The 20048-nt window shown below is 39.0% G+C and overlaps 1 protein-coding gene across 1 annotated transcript in view; it reads left to right on the forward strand.

The window, feature by feature from the left end:
* The first annotated feature begins 10616 nt into the window (after positions 1 to 10616).
* The window catches only part of ZNF248 (zinc finger protein 248), a 19388-nt gene continuing 9956 nt past the window's right edge, over positions 10617 to 20048 (forward strand). Inside the window, exons 1-3 of the mRNA XM_019666580.1 lie at positions 10617 to 10974; positions 12964 to 13058; positions 13158 to 13199. Of these exons, the coding sequence (XP_019522125.1) occupies positions 13185 to 13199 (15 nt within the window). The 5' untranslated portion in view covers positions 10617 to 10974; positions 12964 to 13058; positions 13158 to 13184. The remainder of the gene's footprint in view (positions 10975 to 12963; positions 13059 to 13157; positions 13200 to 20048) is intronic.

Below are 20048 nucleotides of genomic sequence, written 5' to 3' on the forward strand. Positions count from 1 at the left end.
CTATTAAGATTATTTCTCCTGGCTCTGTTATGGCCATTCCCCTGACTACCTATAATTTTTCTTTCTCAGGGTGAACTTGGGTGAGTTTTTCTTGAAATTCCGGACCTCCCTGTTTTAAGGTAGGAGGCCCTGACTTTATTTGAGCTGTTTGCTTGTTTGTTTTTTTTAAATCCTCGAGGTGGCATTAACGATTAAGGGTTGAGATAACCCAGGTTAAGGATAAGAATTAAGGTAACTCTGGGACAGGAGAAAAAAATGGATGGCTGGTTTTAATTTTGGCTTTTCAATTGGAATTGCTTATTGCGAGTTTGAACAAAACCTTTTGCTAGATAAATGAGAGTCTGAACTTGTTCAGCTCCAAAGATAAGGGGCATTTACTCCCTCTAGCTCGAATTTTGGGTATTCTTAGGTGACTAAAAATCTCTGGAGGTGTTTGAGGGTACTCCTCAAAACGTGCAATGGCCCCATTGGGAATTCAACACAACTGTAATTAAATATTTGACCCATTCGGGGACGCACACATAAAGGCTGGTTACCTAGCGCTCTGAATCCTCATAGTTGTACTGGACAGCCAGGGAGAGAAATCGAGGCACGTAAGAGGGTTGAAGTGACTCGGGAGGTGACAGCCCTTTGGAGCTCAACCCATAAGGAGCACACTTCAACCCATTACATAATATCACTAGATATTTGTTCAGGCTCTGCAGATCTCAAAAGAAAACTAAAAATTAACATGGGAAATCGCATCTCAAAGGCCGACAAGCTCCCAGACCCCAGCCCCATTAACACTCCTGCAGATGTACAGTTCCTAGGAGTCTTGCAAGTACTTACAGACATGGAAAGATTTAACTAGAAGTTATTTCAACTTAAGATGGCCAAAATAAAGCTCTTATAACATCTAAAGTAATTTTTGTGTGCACAATTAGAAAAAGCAGGCTTAAAATCAAACTAGGGCCAGCCAAGTGGCGTGTTGGTTAAGAGGTGGCCTGGGATGCCAGAGGGCCCCGGTCCAGATCCCACATATGAAGACCAGTGACACTGCCCTCTACAGTTAAGATGCTGAACAACAGCTCAACCTGGATGTGGCCTGCTGTGAGTCTCTGGCGACGGCATAGGCTGCAGCCCCTGCTGCAGTGGGTTGCCATGGGCTACCGTGTGCAGCCAGCAGCCAGCGTGAGTGGCCCTCAAGCCACTGTGAGTGGCCATCCAGAAGCCGGCAACTGATCTGCCTCGCCCGGGGAAGAGCGCAATGATGGTGCCAACTTGGGCCAACAAAGCGACATCCTCCACAACTAGACTGAAGAACAAAAGGACAGCAACTTGTCTGTTCCCCTTCCCCAATTCCCCAACGCTGTTCCCTCCCCCAATTCCCCAATAAAATCTTTAAAAAAAAAATCAAACTAAACAGAATGGGAGGCTTACCTCAATTGGCAAATAGAAGCCTCTGAAATGGTACAGAGAGATGTTCTTCTCTCTAGGAAGTTAGTAAGAAAATTTTAGAGACTGTCTCTGAACTAAAGGTTTCTGAAACTGCTAAATGCCAGCACCCCACTTTTCCCTCTTTGACTGTCCCACAGTGTGCTTTACTTGTCTGGACTTGCTCTCCTTTTCCTCTGTCTCTCTTCTGCACCTCTGTTGCAGCTCCCTTTGGAGAGGAGCTGGTCTTGGGCAGAAGGGAATCGGAGGTTCTATGCAGATAGAACAAAGGAATCTACTAAAGACTCCTCCAACCCTCTCTAGGACCCTGATGAGTTCACAAAGGAAATTGAATTGTTATAATGAACTTAAGATCCTGGCTTTTCTGTTTTATTCCAGTTAACACACCCACTGGTTTCTGAGAGCAAAGCAACAGAATTACTAAATAAGTTTTGCTAGGGAAACTTCTGTAGAAGAATCTGCTTTTATTGTAAAAAGTCAGGTCACCTTAAGGATTGTAGAAAACTGAAATGGGATTTAGAAAAAGAAAAGAAATAGAGGCAAGCATAGGGCTGCTCTGAGCACTATGAGGGCATTTCCCCTTCTTACTAACACTGGGGCTACTTTATCTGTTAACACTGACTTAGTTGCCCTCTCCCTTGAAGTCAAGCTTCTGTACAATGGTAGGGATATCTAATCAACTGATGCCTGTTTTTAAATCAGAAACTGTTCCCTTCCAACTAGAAAATGTTAAGGTGCAACATATATTTTTACTAGTCAAATCTACCTTAACTCACCGGATAGTGTGAGACTTTCTAACCAATGATGCTCACATATCCTTCTCCCAGAAGAGTGAAATATACTTGGTTTGAACTAAATGAATCAGATATGGAAAATAATGATTTTAAAATAAAGTGCATGAGAGAAAACTAGTTTTGAGAGTGACTGAATGTTTGCTGCAGGATGTTCCAATGCAACTTTAGGTTTTTTTCCAGTACAGATAATTGGCAAGATTAAGTCAGCCACTCCTATTTAAATAACTATTGATAATAACACAGGTTAGTTAGTGTAACAGTTAGGCAGTTAGAAATTCCCAGGTAGGATGAGCAAAAATAAACATATCTCCAAGGACTTTTCCCTCAGCCCTGACCAAATATATGGTCACAGCCTTAAAGATAATTAACTCCTTCCCTCAGCCCTGACCAAATGGTCACAGCCTTAAAGATAATTTTCACAGACTATCCAATTACTCTCTAAGGCGACTAGATAATTTTTTGAAAAAGCCTCCTCCAGGCTGAAATGGCCAATGAAATAAATATAACCTGTTCAAGCAGACACCAGCTTTCTTCCCAGATAGGCTAGGAAAAGCATATAAACAGAAGCCTCCCCGCTAGTCAGTGGGCACTCCAGTTTTGAATGCTCCCTCTCTTTTAGAGAGCTGTATCTCTTAGCTCTAATAAACTGTTCTTTTCTGCAAACTTTGCCTCTCTGATTCATGTCTCCATTCTTCGGTGTTACGAGATCATGAATCCCGGACACTCACAAATCATCCTGCATCAATAACACTTTGCCTCTGCCTTATATTTGCCAATATCCTTTGAGGCCTGGTACACCAGCTGAAATTAGCTCATTATACAAGATTACCTGTAAAAGGGGGGCTTATACTTGCTTTTCCACCTGGGAAGATCAGCGTTTACTTGGATAGTAATGCCCCAGTGGTATACAGAGTGTCCCACCTGTTTCTCTCAGATACTAAAAGCTGATTTGAAAAATGTTAAATTTCCCAGAAATTCTACTCTAATCCAAAATGTGATCTACTGTTATGCTCTAGGATATATTAGATCCCTAAGAGGACACAACTTACCTATTACAATAGCTAGTCATCAAAGACATAGGGACTCAAAGGGCAAGCTTTGATTCTGTTTACACCAAGTAAAATACCTTGGTTATCTAATATCTAAAGATAGGCTACTAATTAATCCTGAAAGATTTGGAGGAATAATATCCTTTCTTCTTCCAAGAACAAAAACAAACAGCTTAGAGGAGTCCTGGGTTTGATTAGATGCTGTCTCAATTAGGTTCCAAATTTTTCATTAAGGCGCAGCCTCTATGTATCTTATTAACATCAGATCAATCAGATCCAACTCAATGGAACCCTGAAGGGAAACAAGACAATTAAACTCAGTAGTACTTAAAGGGCTCTCTCCCTGCATAACAGCCATCTCTGCTACAGTCATGTTATGCAAACAGAAGAGATAGTTATAGATGCTCCTTTATTTATGTTATTCATTTGGTTGAATCCTTACTGAACTCTCATCATGCTTAACACTTCTGTCAGTTGACTGGTTTCTTATAAAGTACTCTTGCTTTCTGCACCTAACTTTAAGTCAATGTCACAGTCCAACCCAGCAACTTTATTACCCTCTTTACAGGATGAAGACATCCACAATTGTGTTTTGCTTACTGACCACCTTCTTGTTCCTAGGAATGATTTACAGGAAACTCTTATTGATAATAGTGACTCTTATCTGAAAGATGAACAGGGATATTACCAAGCTGAATATGCAATAACATCCATGGTAAATATAAATTTAAGTTTCTTATTTACCTGAATAAGATCTGCCCAACAAACTGAATTAATTGATTTAACAGGAGCTTGTAAATGAGCCAAAGATCAAATAGCCAATATTTACACTAACATTTGCTATACCTTTGGTGTAGCTTGCAACTTTGGAATGTTGTGGAAGCAGCAAGGCCTCTGAACTTCCTCAGAGCAGCCCATAAGAATGAAAAACAGGTTGCAGAATTTAAATTAAATATCAGACAGCAACCCAAACAATTGGCAATTACCAAAATTCCAGGACATTCTAAGGTTGCCACCATGGAACCAAAAGAAAATAATTTAGCTGACACTGCAGCTAGACCAGCAGCAATAAACAGCCAAATTACCCAGACTTGAGAATGTTTTTTTCTTCCTATTAAATCAATAAAAGACTCTCTTTTACAGTTCCAATGGACAGCTGAGAAGAAGAAAAGAAAATACGGCAACAAAAAGGGAGAATCTTTGACTTAAACAGATATAGCTTAGCATGTACATGAAGCTAATGCATTGGGGTCTTGGAAAGATGGTTTCATGGAGTAAAGAATATTATTAGAAACCTCCTACTGTAGCTCATAAAGTGTATAACATATGTTCTATCTGTGTAAAATATAACCTTGGAAAATCACTCCATGGGTCCCAAGGACATTTCTCATTTCCTTTAGGTCCATTTGAGGTATGGTACTTGGATTTTATCCAAATGCCACCATCTCAAGGATACAAATATGTGTTAGTCATGATTTGTATGTTGTCTCACTGGGTTGAGACATTCTCTTGCAGGAGTGCAACAGCCTTAATGGTAGGTAAATTATTTATAATAATAATAATTATTATTATCATCATCATCATCAATCCCCAATTGGAGAATTCCCTGTGAGTTACATAGTAACTGAAAAACTCATTTCACTGGACCAATAACATAATTTGTTTGTAATATTTGGCTTATTTTACAGAATTTTCATTGTGCTTATCACCCCAGTTTTCTGGATTGGTGGAATGTACAAATGGTACAATCAAAATTCAACTAGATAAATTTTCAGAAGCTTTTAATCTCCCTTGGCCAAAAGCTCTCCTTATAGTGCTTCCCAACCTGAGATATACTCCTTTTGGTAAACACAGGCTTTCTCTCAACAAACACTACTAACTATATTAATTCAGGTAGAAGCTGAAGTGGAGATATATATATATATAATCTCCCTCTATCATGGCTGCTGAGGCACAGAAAAAAATTTTTTTAAAGATTTTTTTTATTGGGGAATTGGGGAAGGGGAACAGACAAGTTGCTGTCCTTTTGTTCTTCAGTCTAGTTGTGGAGGACGTCGCTTCACTGGCCCATGTTGTTATCATCATTGTGCTCTTCCTGGGTGAGGCAGTCGATCGCCAGCCATTGGATGGCTGCTCACAGTGTCTCATGGCAGCCCAGCTCCAGGTCGAGCTATCATTCACATCTTAGCTGTAGAGGGCTCAGCATCACTGGCCCTCATGTGGGATCCAAACCGGTGCCCTGCTGCTCAGAGCTGGTGTCCCAAGCCAACTCTTAATCAATGTGCCACTTGGCCAGCCCTGAGGCACAGAAATTTTATTTATCTTACTATCCTCCTGGCCTCTAGAAATTTTTAGGTAGTAATTGTAATTTACACCACTGTGTTCTTATAGCTTTGGCCCCTATTTAACATTCAAGTTACTGTTCCTAATTATACAACTTACAGAAATCAGATTAACGAATAACACTTGAATGCTTCCAATATAAAGTAGATAAGCCATATTAAATCGGGAAAGTAAATGGTTATGTCCCCAATCAAAATGGAATTCTGAATTTACCCAATCCTGGCGTATCGTATCTACCTCAACAAACAACAATATATGGTATATGGGAAGGGGACTTTTTTTGTTGGGAAGGGTTAGAAAATTCTTCTGTCATACTGATTTCTATTATAATGATACCAGGTTTTACAGTAAATGCTCTAGTAATATGGTGTAATACTAGTCACATATGGTGTAATACTAAAATCATAGGCAAATTAACTTTGCCTGAGGTTAATTAAACCCATGCTAATATTGATACTAAAAATCCAATGTATTGGGAAATTGAACTTAATCTTCCCCATGAAGTAATTTCTATGGAAACTACTTGGCCAAAAGAAAAATTAGAATGTCTAAATCATGAAATAATAGTCTTCATTTATCTAGCCAAACTTACCATAAGGTACAAATAGCAGAAGATGAGGGAGGAAAACATATTATTAGCTTAATAAAAAATTATGATAATGCATGTAAAGGGTCCTTTGGAAGGCTAGGATGTTTGTTCTCCTCAGACTCATACTTGTCTAATATTGGACATTTTCTACTCCTAATTGGTGTTACTGATTTAATACTATTGCTCTTGGTCCTAGTTTGTAAATGTTGTACTAGGTGCAAAAAACCCCAAAACATAAGACTAACAGGAAAAAAAAACTCAGATCATGATAGCTCAAAGATTAGAAATGATCTAGAATATATTTAATGAAAGCATATAGGATCTGACTGCTTCCCATTTGCTCACCTTTTCTTTTCAATATAAATAAATAATTTGGCGTTGAGTACCAGTTATGGTCTTGCCTCACCCCCAATGGTCCAACATTCAAAGAGACAAAAGCTGACAGTAAGACTTCCTAAGAATGAACCTTCCTAGCACCGTGGAACCGCACTATCCAACCAAAAGGTTGGTCATCAACGCACCCGCTGGATTGATTTATGACCAAAAGGGGAAGTATGGATGGAAAAGGGGCCACATATTAAATGTGACAAGCTCAGGAGACTGAAAAATAACCACATAAGATGGTCTGAATATAAAAATTCCTAACTTAAAGTGCGTCTTGGCTGGTAGTCACATCCTTGGCAAAATCTCACATCTACAAAACCTCTCATTGTTATCTTGTTCCCCAAATGCAATCTCTATGTGCTGTAAAGTGTTATTAACTATGCTGTACACATCAATGTAAAAGAAGTGTGTCTCTCCTTTTACTTTTTATCCAATCCCAGAGATTTCCCCGCTTTGCTTTCTACCACCCCCTTAATCTACAACCAATGGATTTCATGTAACCCTCCTCCTTTGATTTTAATATATAAAATAAGTTGCAAAACAGCCATTTTCAGGAGCCTTTTCTCAATCCTTTGAGACTGCTTCCCGGCAATGGTTGTCAGTTTGGCTCAGATAAACTCTTATAAGTTAAGTTTTCTCTTAGGCTGGATCTTTTTTCATTGACAGCAGGGAGAAAAAGGAGCTGACCTAAATAACTTTGTAAAACAACATATTGACTGGATATTATAAGATTGAAAACAAAAAGAAGTGTACATAAACACTGTAGTCTAGTTGGTAAATTCTCACAGGGTTTAACAATTCTTTTTTTTTTAAGATTTTATTGGGGGAATTGGGGAAGAGGAACAGCCAAGTTGTTGTCCTTCAACCTTAGTTGTCAAGGGCAAAGCTAGCTCAGCTCCAAGTCCAGTTGCCATCAGGTTGCCCATGGGCAGCTCGCAACCGCTCAGCTCAAGATGTCGTGTGGGAGTTGAACTGGAAACCTTGTTGCTAAGAGCACATTCTCTAACCACTGAACCATCTGGAGGCCCATCAGCAGCTCAGGGCAGCTCAGCTCAAGGTGCCGTGTTCAACCTTAGTTGTGGATGCTCGTAGCCCACTATCCCATGCAGGAGTGGAATCAGAAACTTTGTTGTTAGGAGCATGTGCTCTCACCAGCTAATCCATCCTGACACCTGTTGGCCCCTCAGCAGTAGCTCAGCTTGGTTGCAACTCACTGGCCCATGTGGGAATCGAACTGGTGACCCTGTTGCTCAGATCTCGGGCTCTTAACCAACTGAGCCACTCAGTCGGCCCAGTTTAGCAATCCTGAAACTACTTTACATGTATAGTAGGGTTAAAAGAATAAGTGTATGTATAGTAGTTAATGGTATCCACGTACCTCAGTGTATAACTGAAGTTAAAAATAAGCAAGGGGTGAGTGGGAAGGCTATAATGAACCCTGAGTTAGAGTAGGAGATATCAGTGTGGAAAACAAAACAAAACAAAACAAAACAAACAAACAAACTATATATATATATATACACACACACACACACACACACACATAGATATTGGCAATATAGACTATTAACATGGATTAGTAAACATACATATGTTTCTTTGCTCTGTTTGCTGAGAGTCTAGGAAGTTACACCCAGTATCAATAAGCACACCTAGATCTCAGATCTTGATTTTTCTGAAAAATGAAGCCAGGGATCCTTGGAAAAATGGCCAATTTGAGGGCTACAGCAGGAAAAATGCAAGATGAACCTGGAGCATCTTGTGATGTCAAAAAGTAAGGAAGTGCTTTTCAAAAAATGATAAGGATATGTTAAAAGGATCCAAAAACTAACCTCTGATAGTTCTCAATGCCAAAACTGGAACAATTTGAGCAACATAATAATAGTATTGGATGAAAATGAAGAGTGGAGAAAAAGGAACTAACCTAAAAAAAGGAACAACATGAAGAAAGCTTAAATTTTGCTAAGTGAAAAAAGTGAAACCCAGAAGATACATGTTATATAATTCTATTGATATTCTGAAAAGAATAAAATTATAGAACAGAGAACAGATCAGAGGGTACCACGTGTTGGGTAAGGAAGGTGGGGTTGAGTAACAATGGTTGAGAAAAAACAAATATCCATGAGTCCTTACTAATATAAAGAAATGATAGAATTAATAAATGGAGGAAATGAAATTTTTCCCTTACAGAAAAATCCCAGTTAATAAATATACAAGAAAGAAATGAAAGTCACCATTTAGAATACCACAGTAATAACTGTTGCAGGCAAGATCCATCAGTGAAAGCTAAAATTACAGACCAAAACTTTAAGTAGAAACATTATAATTGCATAGCCTCAAAGTGTCTCTCTCCAAATTTACTAAAAAATGGTGATTTTAAAGTATGAACACAAATTCAAGATGGGGCTTGTTTCCTCTCTGGGAGTGTGCACTGGCCTTAGTAATGGATTTGTAAGTGTAGACTGGAAAGGGGGGAATCCTAACTATATAGTGGAGAAAGCTGTCAGACACCACCTTAACCAAGTAATCAAGGTTAATGATAATCATGTTGATATCATGTGCCCCCTGATATATAGGTAGGGCACATCCTTTCTGTGGTATTTTCCCTAAAAATTTATAACCTCAGTCCAATCAGGAGAAAACATCAGCCAAGTTCAAATTCAGGGCCATTCTTTAAAATATCTGACCACTATTCAAATACCTGAAGGTCATGAAAGACAAGGAAAGACAAAAAAAACTGTTGCAGATTGGAGGAGACTAAAGAAACATGGTGACTAAATGTACTGTGGTATCCTGGATTGGATCCTGGATCAGTAAAAGGACATTAGTGGAAAAAATGATGAAATCTGAATAAACTCTGTAGTTTAGTTATAGCATCGTACCTGTGTTATTTTATTAGTTTTGATAAATGTACCATGCCTGTCTATGTAAAATGTTAACATTAGGGGAAGCTGGGTAAAGAGTATATGGGAACTTTCTTTGTAATTCTTCTGTAAATCTGAAATTAAAAAATAAAAAGTAAAAAAATGACTAAAATAGTTCACTACAGTTTTATTAAAAGCTCATCATTATATTCCCATATGATCATACTCTGCTAAAAATGTCAGGAGGATGTGCACATTTCCAGGTAGAGTAGGGTTGTTTTGGGAAATCATAGTGTGCCCTCTTCTTTAGGTTTTGTATATGAAGTTTCTTATATCTGAGCAATTTTTTTTTATTAATACCGAATTGCTAGCTTGCTTTTTTCCCCTCATTCCAGAGAATAACTATGTTGGTCACATATATTATTTTAGTTTAGATACGTTTATTTTCTAACTGTTAAAAATAAATTTAAACTAAAAATAACATCTGTTCATGTTTATACATGAAATTCATGCACACCTTTTTCTCTTGGTCTGTCTAAAAGGCATACTGCTTTGATGCACGTCTGAGGCATGGACAGAACTTCAAAAAGCAGCAAGGTCTCAGTTAGTGATCCCTCAACTCAATAAAGAAGGCAGAAAACTACCAGCTGATTTCTAAAGGAGTGGGCATGATTTATAGTGGGAAAGGGAATCTTGATAAATGTACCGTATTTTGCCGTGTATAATGTTATCCTGAGTATAATGTGCACACATGTTTTTGGCGCAAACTTTCAGGGAAAAAAAACCTTTCATTTTCATTTTTTAATTCAATTTTTTATTTGTTTACATGTAGGTACTTGCTTTTTGTATTATAAAGGAATTTTAGCATTTATTTTTAACATATGGTACAATAAGTTTTATATAACAAATATTATAATACAGTAATTACAAACCACAAGAACAGATACAAGGTACAAGAAATTTTATTAATTGGTAACAAATTTATGATTTTTATGCATCATAGACGGTTAAGAACTCTTCGTCCTAAGTTCAACAAAACTGATTATCATATCCCAGGGTATTATTTTTGCATACGGATATCGTTACTGATTTCTAGAGTCCCACTTTTAACTGATAAGCATAAATAAAATAATTAAAACATTTATATAGCTAGGAAATTAGTACTACCCATGTGTAATGCGCACCTTTATTTTCCCCTCACAAATTTGGGCAAAAAAGTGCGCACTACACACTGCAAAATACGGTATTTAACAATTTATGTGCCAGACACATAATCTTCATAAAAACTTTGTTATCTAGATACCACTAGCTTACTCTTACAATCCAGGAGTGAGGCATCACTTCCAAAGGCACAGCCGCTTTTCCATCCCAAGCTACCAAGAGAAGAGCTCCTGTTCTCCCGCCTCCCAGTGCCGCGTCCTCCCTCTGCGCATGTGCACCCCGCCTCCTTCTCCCGGCTTGTCCTTCACCAGCCTCCAGCTCCTGGGAGGAAACAATCCCTGGCAAAGGAGTTGCGGGTGAGCCCGGGAGGGTGGGAGCGAGAGCCAAGAGGCCCCCGCGCAGCTCGGGTGTGCGGCGAAGGAGGTGGTGCCCGGTGGTGTGAAGGAGTCCCGCGGATTCTGGCGGTACCCCAGGTGTCTGCGACACCTACAGAGCTGAGGGGACGGCGCGCGGGGGCTTCTCTAAGTGGACCGAGATCTGGCGTGGTACGCGGGCTCTTGGGCTCCGCAGGTGTCCAGCTCCTGCGCTGAACGGGCAGCGCCACAGTGTAGTCCTGGCGCATGGGGAGTGAGCGTGCGTGACGTGTGCTCTGGGCCCGCACTGAGGGCACAAGGCTGCGGGAAAGAACAAGTACGCGTGCGCGACGTGTGCACGCGTTGCGTGCACGCTGGGCCAGCGGGCAGGGGGCCACGGGCGCTCCAGGCTGGGGTTGGTAGTAAACGAATTGCTCCTGCGTTAGACTCTGATTCCTTATCTGTAAAATGCGGTTATCAGGGATCCTTGCAGCATTGTGTTCTGACCACTCACATTTTGTTAACTGCTATTGTGTTTATTTGTTATGTATACAATACATGCGGCTGGAGGAACTTGGACAATCCGCTAGGGCCTCCATTTCTCAGTTAACCCATTGGTGAAAGGGAAGTGGGAAAGAGCTGGACTAGCCAGCCACCAAAGCCCTTTCCTGGATCCAACATTCTCCAGATCCCAAGTTGTTTATTTTGTATTCACTTGTTACTTGTTACGTATAATCATGTATAATCATGACAGTATCCTGAAGCCATCGAAGGCTGTGTGACGTGGAAGGTCTGGGACAAATTTAAGAAGAGAGGTGAGCTGGAGCTGAGGGGTGGACACATAGGCTACATAGGAAATGTCACCTCTTCGTAGAGAGTTTGTGAGGGTAGAGGATGAAAGGCTCACTAGCCATAGCTAAGGAAATTCTGTCGTTACTCCTTCCTAAACATCCCCTATTCCCCTCATTCTTGGTTCACTCTGTTCACTCTTTCTGGAGTTGTGCTGCCCTCAAACAATGTCCCATTGTTGATGGCATCTAGTGAGGTGCTGAGGTTCCCACTCTCCTGGCCTTATCAACACACAGGATGGTAGTACAGGCAGGATTATCTGGTTTCACCTTATTTGAAAGATGAAAAAAAAATGAGAAGGTAACTGGCTCAGATCATGCAATTTGTTAGTGGCAAAACCAAGATTAAAAGTTAGGTCTGGGGCCGGCCAAGTGGCGCGATGGTTAAGAACTCGCTTGGGATGCCAGAGGACCCCGGTTCGGATCCCACATATGAGGGCCAGTGACACTGCCCTCCACAGCTAAGATGCTGAAGAACAGCTCAACCTGGAGCTGGGCTGCTGTGAGTCGCCGGCAACGGCGTAGGCTGCACTCCCTGTGGCAGTGGGTTGCCATGGGCTACCGTGTGTAGCCAGCAGCCAGCGTGAGCGGCCAGCAGCCGCAGTGAGCAGCCGTCCAGAAGCCGGCGACTGATCTGCCTTGCCAGAGAAGAGCGCAATGATGGTGCAAACTTGGGCCAGTGAAGCAACATCCTCCACAACTAGATTGAAGAACAAAACGACAGCAACTTGTCTGTTCCCCTTCCCCCAATTCCCCAGCACTGTTCCCATCCCCCCAATTCCCCAATAAAAATCTTAAAAAAAAAAAAAAAGTTAGGTCTGCAGAGTCTGAGCCACTGTCCATTTTGTCACTGTTAAGTCAAAGTTAGTTTCCTATTAAAAGATCCTTTTGAAAATTGTAAGCAGGTTAGAACAAACATTAAAAAATTTATCTTGATTTAAACATCCCCATCCCTTGTTTTCAGAGGTTTCTTGGATTATCTTCCCTCAAGGGATTAATGGTGTTGGCAGGTAAGTAGATAAAAAATATGGCTTGAGGGCTTATTTTCTCAGCAACATCAGTTTTAACAAATCCGTAGTGTTTCCTTTTTTAGATTACTGTTCTATGTTAAACTCATCTCATGTTTTTAATTTTTGTGTTACAGAACCTAAATTGGTAATAAATCAAAAAGAAGCAAATACACTCTGTGAAAAGTTATCAAGTCTAAGCTCAACATATATTGGAGCCACACATGGACATGTAAGTATCTTCTATGTGGAGCTGTGTAGGCGGGTGAATACAAGAACTGCAAGGCAAGCCAAGTTCTCCTGACTTCCTTCTTCCTTCCTTCTCCCTCAGCACTCCTTCCTCCACTAAGAGCGGAAAATGAACAAAACTCAGGTGAGTTTTTTTGTTTATTTATTCCCGCTTGTTTTAAAGTGGGTTTTTGAAATTATATAAGGATTCATACTTTTAAAATGAAAAAGTAGAAATAGACAAAACTTTACATTAAGGGAAATGTAGCAAGAGTAGCAAATCCAAAGTAGGACAGTTGGCAAAATTAGATGCAAGATGTTTAATTTTACAGTTATCCAAGTTATTGTAAAATTTTCTCTGATCTTTCTAATAACAACAGTGAAATAAGTGCATTATGTTACCTGTAATCATTTCATGGTGGAAACAGCATGGTGCCAAAGCAGAATTCAGGGGACCAAACAGTGAGGTTTAAGTAGACAGCACTCTCATATGCCTGCTTAATTCAAGAATAAAACCTTGAAGATCTGGCAGAATGGAAGGACTTTATATCCTCAGAATAACTACCCCTAAATGTTTGTGTCAGCTCATTTGTATTTCTAACTGGAAGAGTACATAGCTCTGACTTTCGTTTCTGCATTTCTCATTTACATTTCAACCTAATAAATATTCATTGCTAATCAGAAGCAATTCTAGAAAAGGCCACCAAACTGTAGTCAAATCCAGTTTTTGTCTTTGTCTTACTTGAATCCTTCTGCAGCATTTGACACTCTTATCCATGATCTCTTTGTTTTGAAAGTCTCCTCTGTTTTTCTGTATGACACTGCCCTCCTGGCCATCCTTTCCTAACTCTGAAAGAATTCCTTTCTACCCCTCTTGTAGTAGCTGTTCCTTTTGCTCCAGACACTCCTTATACCCAAGTTGATTTCATGTCCACTGCTTATCCATCCTTGGCCCATTGCTCTTCTCAATCTACATATTTTTCCTTACCAGTATTGTCTTTTATTTTAATAAAATGTTTTTGAATTGGTAGTATATTAACATGGTTTAAAAAGTGATATAGGGGCCGGCTGAGTGGCTCAGTTGATTAAGAGTGCAGGCTCTGAGCAACAGGGTTGCCGGTTTGATTCCCAAATGGGCCAGTGAGCTGCACCTGAGCTGAGCTGCCACTGAGCTGCCAACAGGTGGCAGGATGGCTCATCTGGTGAGAGCACATGCTCCTAACAACAAGGTTGCCAGTTCAACTCCTGCATGGGAAGGTGGGCTATGCCCATCCGCAACTAAGATTGAACACGGCACCTTGAGCTGAGCGGCCATGAGCTGCCCAAGGGCAGCCTGATAGCGACTGGACTTGGAGCTGAGCTAGTTGTGCCCTCCACAACTAAGATTAAAGGACAACAACTTGGCTGTTCGCCTTCCCCAATTCCCCAACGCTATTTTCCTTCCCCAATTCCCCAATAAAATCTTAAAAAAGAAAAAAAGTGACATAGAAGATGATAAATAAAAACTCACACTCCTGTCCTCTCTGTACCTGATGCTCCCTCTAGATAGTTTGACATTTATCATCTAAACTGGGACACTTTCACTGAGTAACAAAAAGTTTTTACAAATAGTTAAGCTGGGACAACTGGCATATATTGGGACAGACCTAGACCAAATGGAGTGTATGGTCACCCTACTATTGGTATCCACTATTTCTAGTTTCTTGTTTGTCTTCCCAGTGTTTCTTTATTCAGTTAAAGGAAAATACGTGTGCACATTCTTTTTTTTTTAAGATTTTTATTGGGGAATTGGGGGGATGGGAACAGTGCTAGGGAATTGGGGGAAGGGGAACAGACAAGTTGCTGTCGTTTTGTTCTTCAGTCTAGTTGTGGAGGACGTTGCTTCACTTGCCCAAGTTAGCACCATCATTGCACTCTTCCTGGGCGAGGCAGATCAGTCTCCGGCTTCTGGACGGCTGCTCACTGCGGCTGCTGGCCGCTCACGCTGGCTGCTCGCTACACACGGTAGCCCATGGCAACCCACTGCCACAGGGGCTGCAGCCTACGCCGTCACCGGCGACTCACAGCAGCTCCAGGTTGAGCTGTTCTTCAGCATCTTAGCTGTGGAGGGCAGTGTCACTGGCCCTCATATGTGGGATCCGAACCGGGGCCCTCTGGCATCCCAAGCCAGTTCTTAACCATCGCGCCACTCGGCCGGCCCATGTGTGCACATTCTTATATGCCCCCTTTCTTTAAAAGGGAATCCATTATCCTTAATGCTTTTCAAATTTATATGCACCTGTACATCACTGGCATTTTGTTAAAATGCAGATTTTGATGTAGTAGAGCTGGGTGGGGCCATGGAGTCTGCATTTCTAATAAGCTCCCAAATAAAGCTGATTCTGCTGCTAAAGAAACCACACTTTGAATACTGAGTATACACACGATTTTCCATTTTTGAATACTGAGTATGCACATGATTTTCCATTCTTTTTTTGCTTTTTTTCACTTCTTTTTGTAGGCTATCCCAGAGATCTATCTGTAACAACATAGATTGTTGCTTTTTGTGTTATAACTGTGTAAGTAGTTTAATTGTGGATGCTGCATAGTTTATTTAACTAATTAACTATTCCAATCTTTTGCTACTATAAACCATGTTTTAGTAAATAACCTTGTACATGTAGATTTAATCTATCAGCTAAATTTCCACAAGTGGGATTGCTAGATCAAAGGGTAAACACAATTGATAAACTTGATGAGTTAGGTGGGATTATAGTATTAGTTGTATTCCCTTGACACTACACGAGAGTGCTTTGTTTCTCCACAGCTATTTTCCATAGATTATGTGGTTCAACTTTTGGATTTTCATCAACTGATAGGTAAAAAGTGGTATTTTATGTAGTTTGCATCTACAATTTTCTTAACTGTGAGTGAGGTTGAATATTTTTTCATGTAGCTAAAAGTATCTTGTATTTCTATTTCAGTGAACTATCTTAACTGTTCATATCTTTTGCCCATTGTGCACCTAGGTTTCTGACTTTTTTTTTTAGTGTCTGGTTAGCTCTTTATATATTAGGGATACTAATGCTTGTCTATTATGAGTTACAGACTATTATTTTCTGGTATTGTCATTTGTCTTGATAATTGTTCATGGCACTTTTTCCCCTTGCAGGTATTGTGTTTCAGGGTGCCACATTTCACTTAGTCATCATGTCTCCTTAGGCTCCTGCTGGCTGTGACATTTTCTGAGACTCTCCTTGTTTTAGATGACCTTGACAGTTTTGAGGAGTACAACTCAGGTGTTTTGTAGAATGCCCCCTTAATTGAGAGTTGTCTGCTGTTCTTCTCATTATTAGACTGGGGTTATGGGTTTCTTGAAGGAAGACCACAGAGGTAAAGTGTCACTTGGTCATGTTAAATCAAGGATGAAAGCTCTGACTTGACTTATCAAGTTAATGTATCATTATTGATCACCTGACTAAGGTCTTATGGTTAAGTTTCTCCACTGTAAAGTTCCTCTTTTTTCCTTTGTTTTCATACTGTACTCTTTGGTACGAAGTGGGGAATGTTAAAAATCAGGTCTTTCAAAGTGAGAGGCAACAAGCATTTATTGATATCAATAAGAATAGTTATTCAGGAATCATTAATTCAGGCAGAATCCCAAATAGTGTTGTAATTAGGAGACAAAAATCATGGGTATTTATGAGAAAGGGAAGGGGAACAGTTACATCAATAAGAGGAAGGCATTTCTATTGGTGCAGATAACATAATAGTGATAGTGATTATCTTAATAGTGTTTTTAGTTTTCAGTCCAATAGTCATAACTGCTTTTCTTGTTATCTTTGCAAACAGTTCTTTGGGAAACAAGGTTGCTTAGGCCCAGTGTAGTCCAAAGATTATTTTGTTTTGTTTTAACATTCCAAAGATTTGATACATAAGACCTGCAAGGCAGTTCCTCTGATAAGGCAGCTCCAGCTCCATTTTAAAGTGGCTTTGTTTATGTGATTGTTTATAGGAATTATGCTACACCTCCTTCATGGTGGAGTATCCACATAAATTATTAGGAATTCTGCACAGGATATTTGTCTCTTTTCTCCTATTTATTAATTAATTTAATTATTATATCAGTATGAACTAATAACTAAGCATTTTATACTTTGGTTATAATCCAATACTGCCTTGTTCATTTTGCTGTTCACATTGTTCCAGCTTCATTAATTAAGAGCACTTTCAATTGGTTCCTGTGTCCTTTTGACATACCCCATTATTGTGTTTTTGTTTGAATACTTCCTTACTTTCTGGTACTAGAAGATATTCCAGACTCATCTCATATAGTGCCTGCTCTAGAATTAGACACTTTTCCCCCCAGAAAAGCTCTGATTCCTTTTATTGGAACATGGTATTAGAAACCAAGATTGGGGGTCTAGGTGTACCTGTTGCTACTGGTGTGTCATTGCTTGTAGACCTTTTCAGGTGAACAAGGAAATATGTGTGTATACTAACTCATGTATATGCACATATCTGTAAATATTTCAGCGTGTAACCATTTGTATCTATTGTTAGCTCATACTGATGTCTCCTGCTATAATCATTACCATATGCAACATTCTATTTAGACTTCTCCCGTACTTGTTTGTAATCTCACACTCTTAACACTGAGAAGCTGGCTACCACCACCTGTATTTCATTTACTTAATTGTTCAATTTCAGAATACATGTATAAGTGATTTCAGAGTCATTAACCCATAGGCTTTTGTTTTCAGTGTTTGGCCATTGTGAGTTAAGCTGCTAGAAACATTCACATGTAGGTTTTTGCATGGACGTGTTTTCAAACACTTAGGGTGTGAAATTGCTGGATGATGTTTTAAGACTATGTTTAACTGAGAAACTGCCAAACTGTTTTACAAAGGTGCTGAATTCAGTTTTGCACCTGGAACTGAAATTGATACTGTCATTGTTTTGGATTTAACCATTCTAATAAATATGTCATGGTATCTCATTTTTGTTTTACTTTGGATTTCCCTAATGAAAGATGATTTTGAGCATCTGTTCATATGTTTATTTGCTACTCATGTATCTTTGATGACATGTGTATTCAGATCTTTTGCCCATTGTTCAATTGGGTCATTTGTTTTCCTATTGACACTTAAGAGTTCTTTTGGATATTTGGGATGTAACTTCTTTATTAGATATATGTGTTGCAAATATTTTCTCCTAGTCTGTGGCTTGTTCTGTCATTTTCTTAGAAATGTCTTTTGCAGAGCAGATTTTATTTTTAAAAAACCGAACTCATGTATTTTTTATTTTTATGTAATGTGCTTTTTCTGTTGTATCTAAAAACTCATCACTAAATCCAAGATTACATAGATTTTTTTCCTATTATGTTCTATGTTCTTTGTTTTCTTCTAGAAGTTTTGTAGTTTAGCACTTTACATTTAGGTCTGTGATTCTCTTTTAATATCTATGTAAGGTGTAAAAGTCTCAGTCTAGACTTTTTTTTTTTTGCACAGGTGTCCAGTTCAAGCACCATTTATTGAAAGACTGGTTTTTTTTCCTTCATTTAATTGCCTTTGTCAAAAATAAGTTGACTATTTTGGTGGACCTGTTGCTGAACCCATTATTCTGTTCCATTGATCTGTGTGCCCCTTTCAATAGGAACACAGTCTTGGTTCCTTGTATCTTTATAGTAAGTCTTGAAATCAGGTCATGTGAATCCTCTCTTTTTCCACATTATGTTGGCTATTCTAGGTCCTTTCGCTTTCTGTATAAACTTCAAAATCATTTTTTAATTGCATTGAATTTATAGATTAAGCTGGAAAGAATCGACATCTTAACAGTATTGAGTCTTCTGATTGATGAATGTGGAATATCTCTCCATTTATTTAGATCTTTGATTTCTTCCATCAGTTTTGTGTTTTTCTGCAAATCCTTGTATACATTGTGTTATATTTATATTTGAGTACTTTTGTGTGTGTGTGCTATTGTAAGTGGTTTTTTTTTCATTAAAAAATTTGATATTCCAATTGTTTATTCTGATAATAGGAAAATAGTTGACTCTTTTATATTAACCTTGTATCCTAAGATGTTTCTGTATTTGCTTATAACTTCCTAGAGGTGCTTTTTTTTTCTTCTGGAGAGTTGTGTTGACTTCAGATAAAGACAGTTTTATTTTTCCTTTCCACACGTATACCTTTTTTTTGTTGTTGTTTTGTTTTTGGTCTTACTGTAGCTAGGACTTACAGTATAAAATTAAATAAGAGTGTCAAGACAGGACATCCTTGCCCTGTTCCTGCACTTAGGGGAAGAGGTCTAGTCTCTTAACATTAAATGTGATGTTAGTTCTGGGTTTTTATAGGTAGTGTTTATCAAGCTGAGAAAGTTCCCCTGTAACCCTAGTTTGTTGTCGTGAGGGGCTGTAGGATTTTGTCAATTGCTTTTGCTTTTCCTTCATCAATTGATATGATGATCATGTGATTTTTCTTCTTTGTCCTATTGATGTGCTGGGTTATATTGAGTTTTTAAAATATTGACCCAGCCTTCTATACCTAGAATAAATTCCACTTCCTTGTAGTTTATAATTCTTTTTTCCATTGTCAGATTTGATTTGCCAATATCTGAGGATTTTTGCATCTATGTTAATGAGAGATATTGGTCTTTAGTTTTCTCATAATATCTTTATCTGGTTGTGGTATTAGGATAATGTTGGCCTCATGTAATGAGTATGGAAGTGTTATTTACTGGAGGAAATTGTGGAGAATTGGTAATATTTTTTCCTTAGGTGTTTAGTAGAACTCACTAGTGACACCATCTAGGTTTGGTGCTTTCTATTTTGGAAGTGTTTTAATTATTGATTCAATTTTTCTAATAGCTATAGGTCTTTTCAGGTTATCTATTTTTTCTTGTATAAATTGGTTAGCTGTCTTTTTTTTATTGTGAAATACACATTTTTTAGAATTAGTTTCAGCTGTACAACACAGTGCAATAGTTATACTTTTTACCCCTCGAAGTGACACCC

Source organism: Hipposideros armiger, unplaced genomic scaffold, assembly GCF_001890085.2.
Source record: "Hipposideros armiger isolate ML-2016 unplaced genomic scaffold, ASM189008v1 scaffold_476, whole genome shotgun sequence".
Lineage (NCBI taxonomy): Eukaryota > Metazoa > Chordata > Mammalia > Chiroptera > Hipposideridae > Hipposideros > Hipposideros armiger.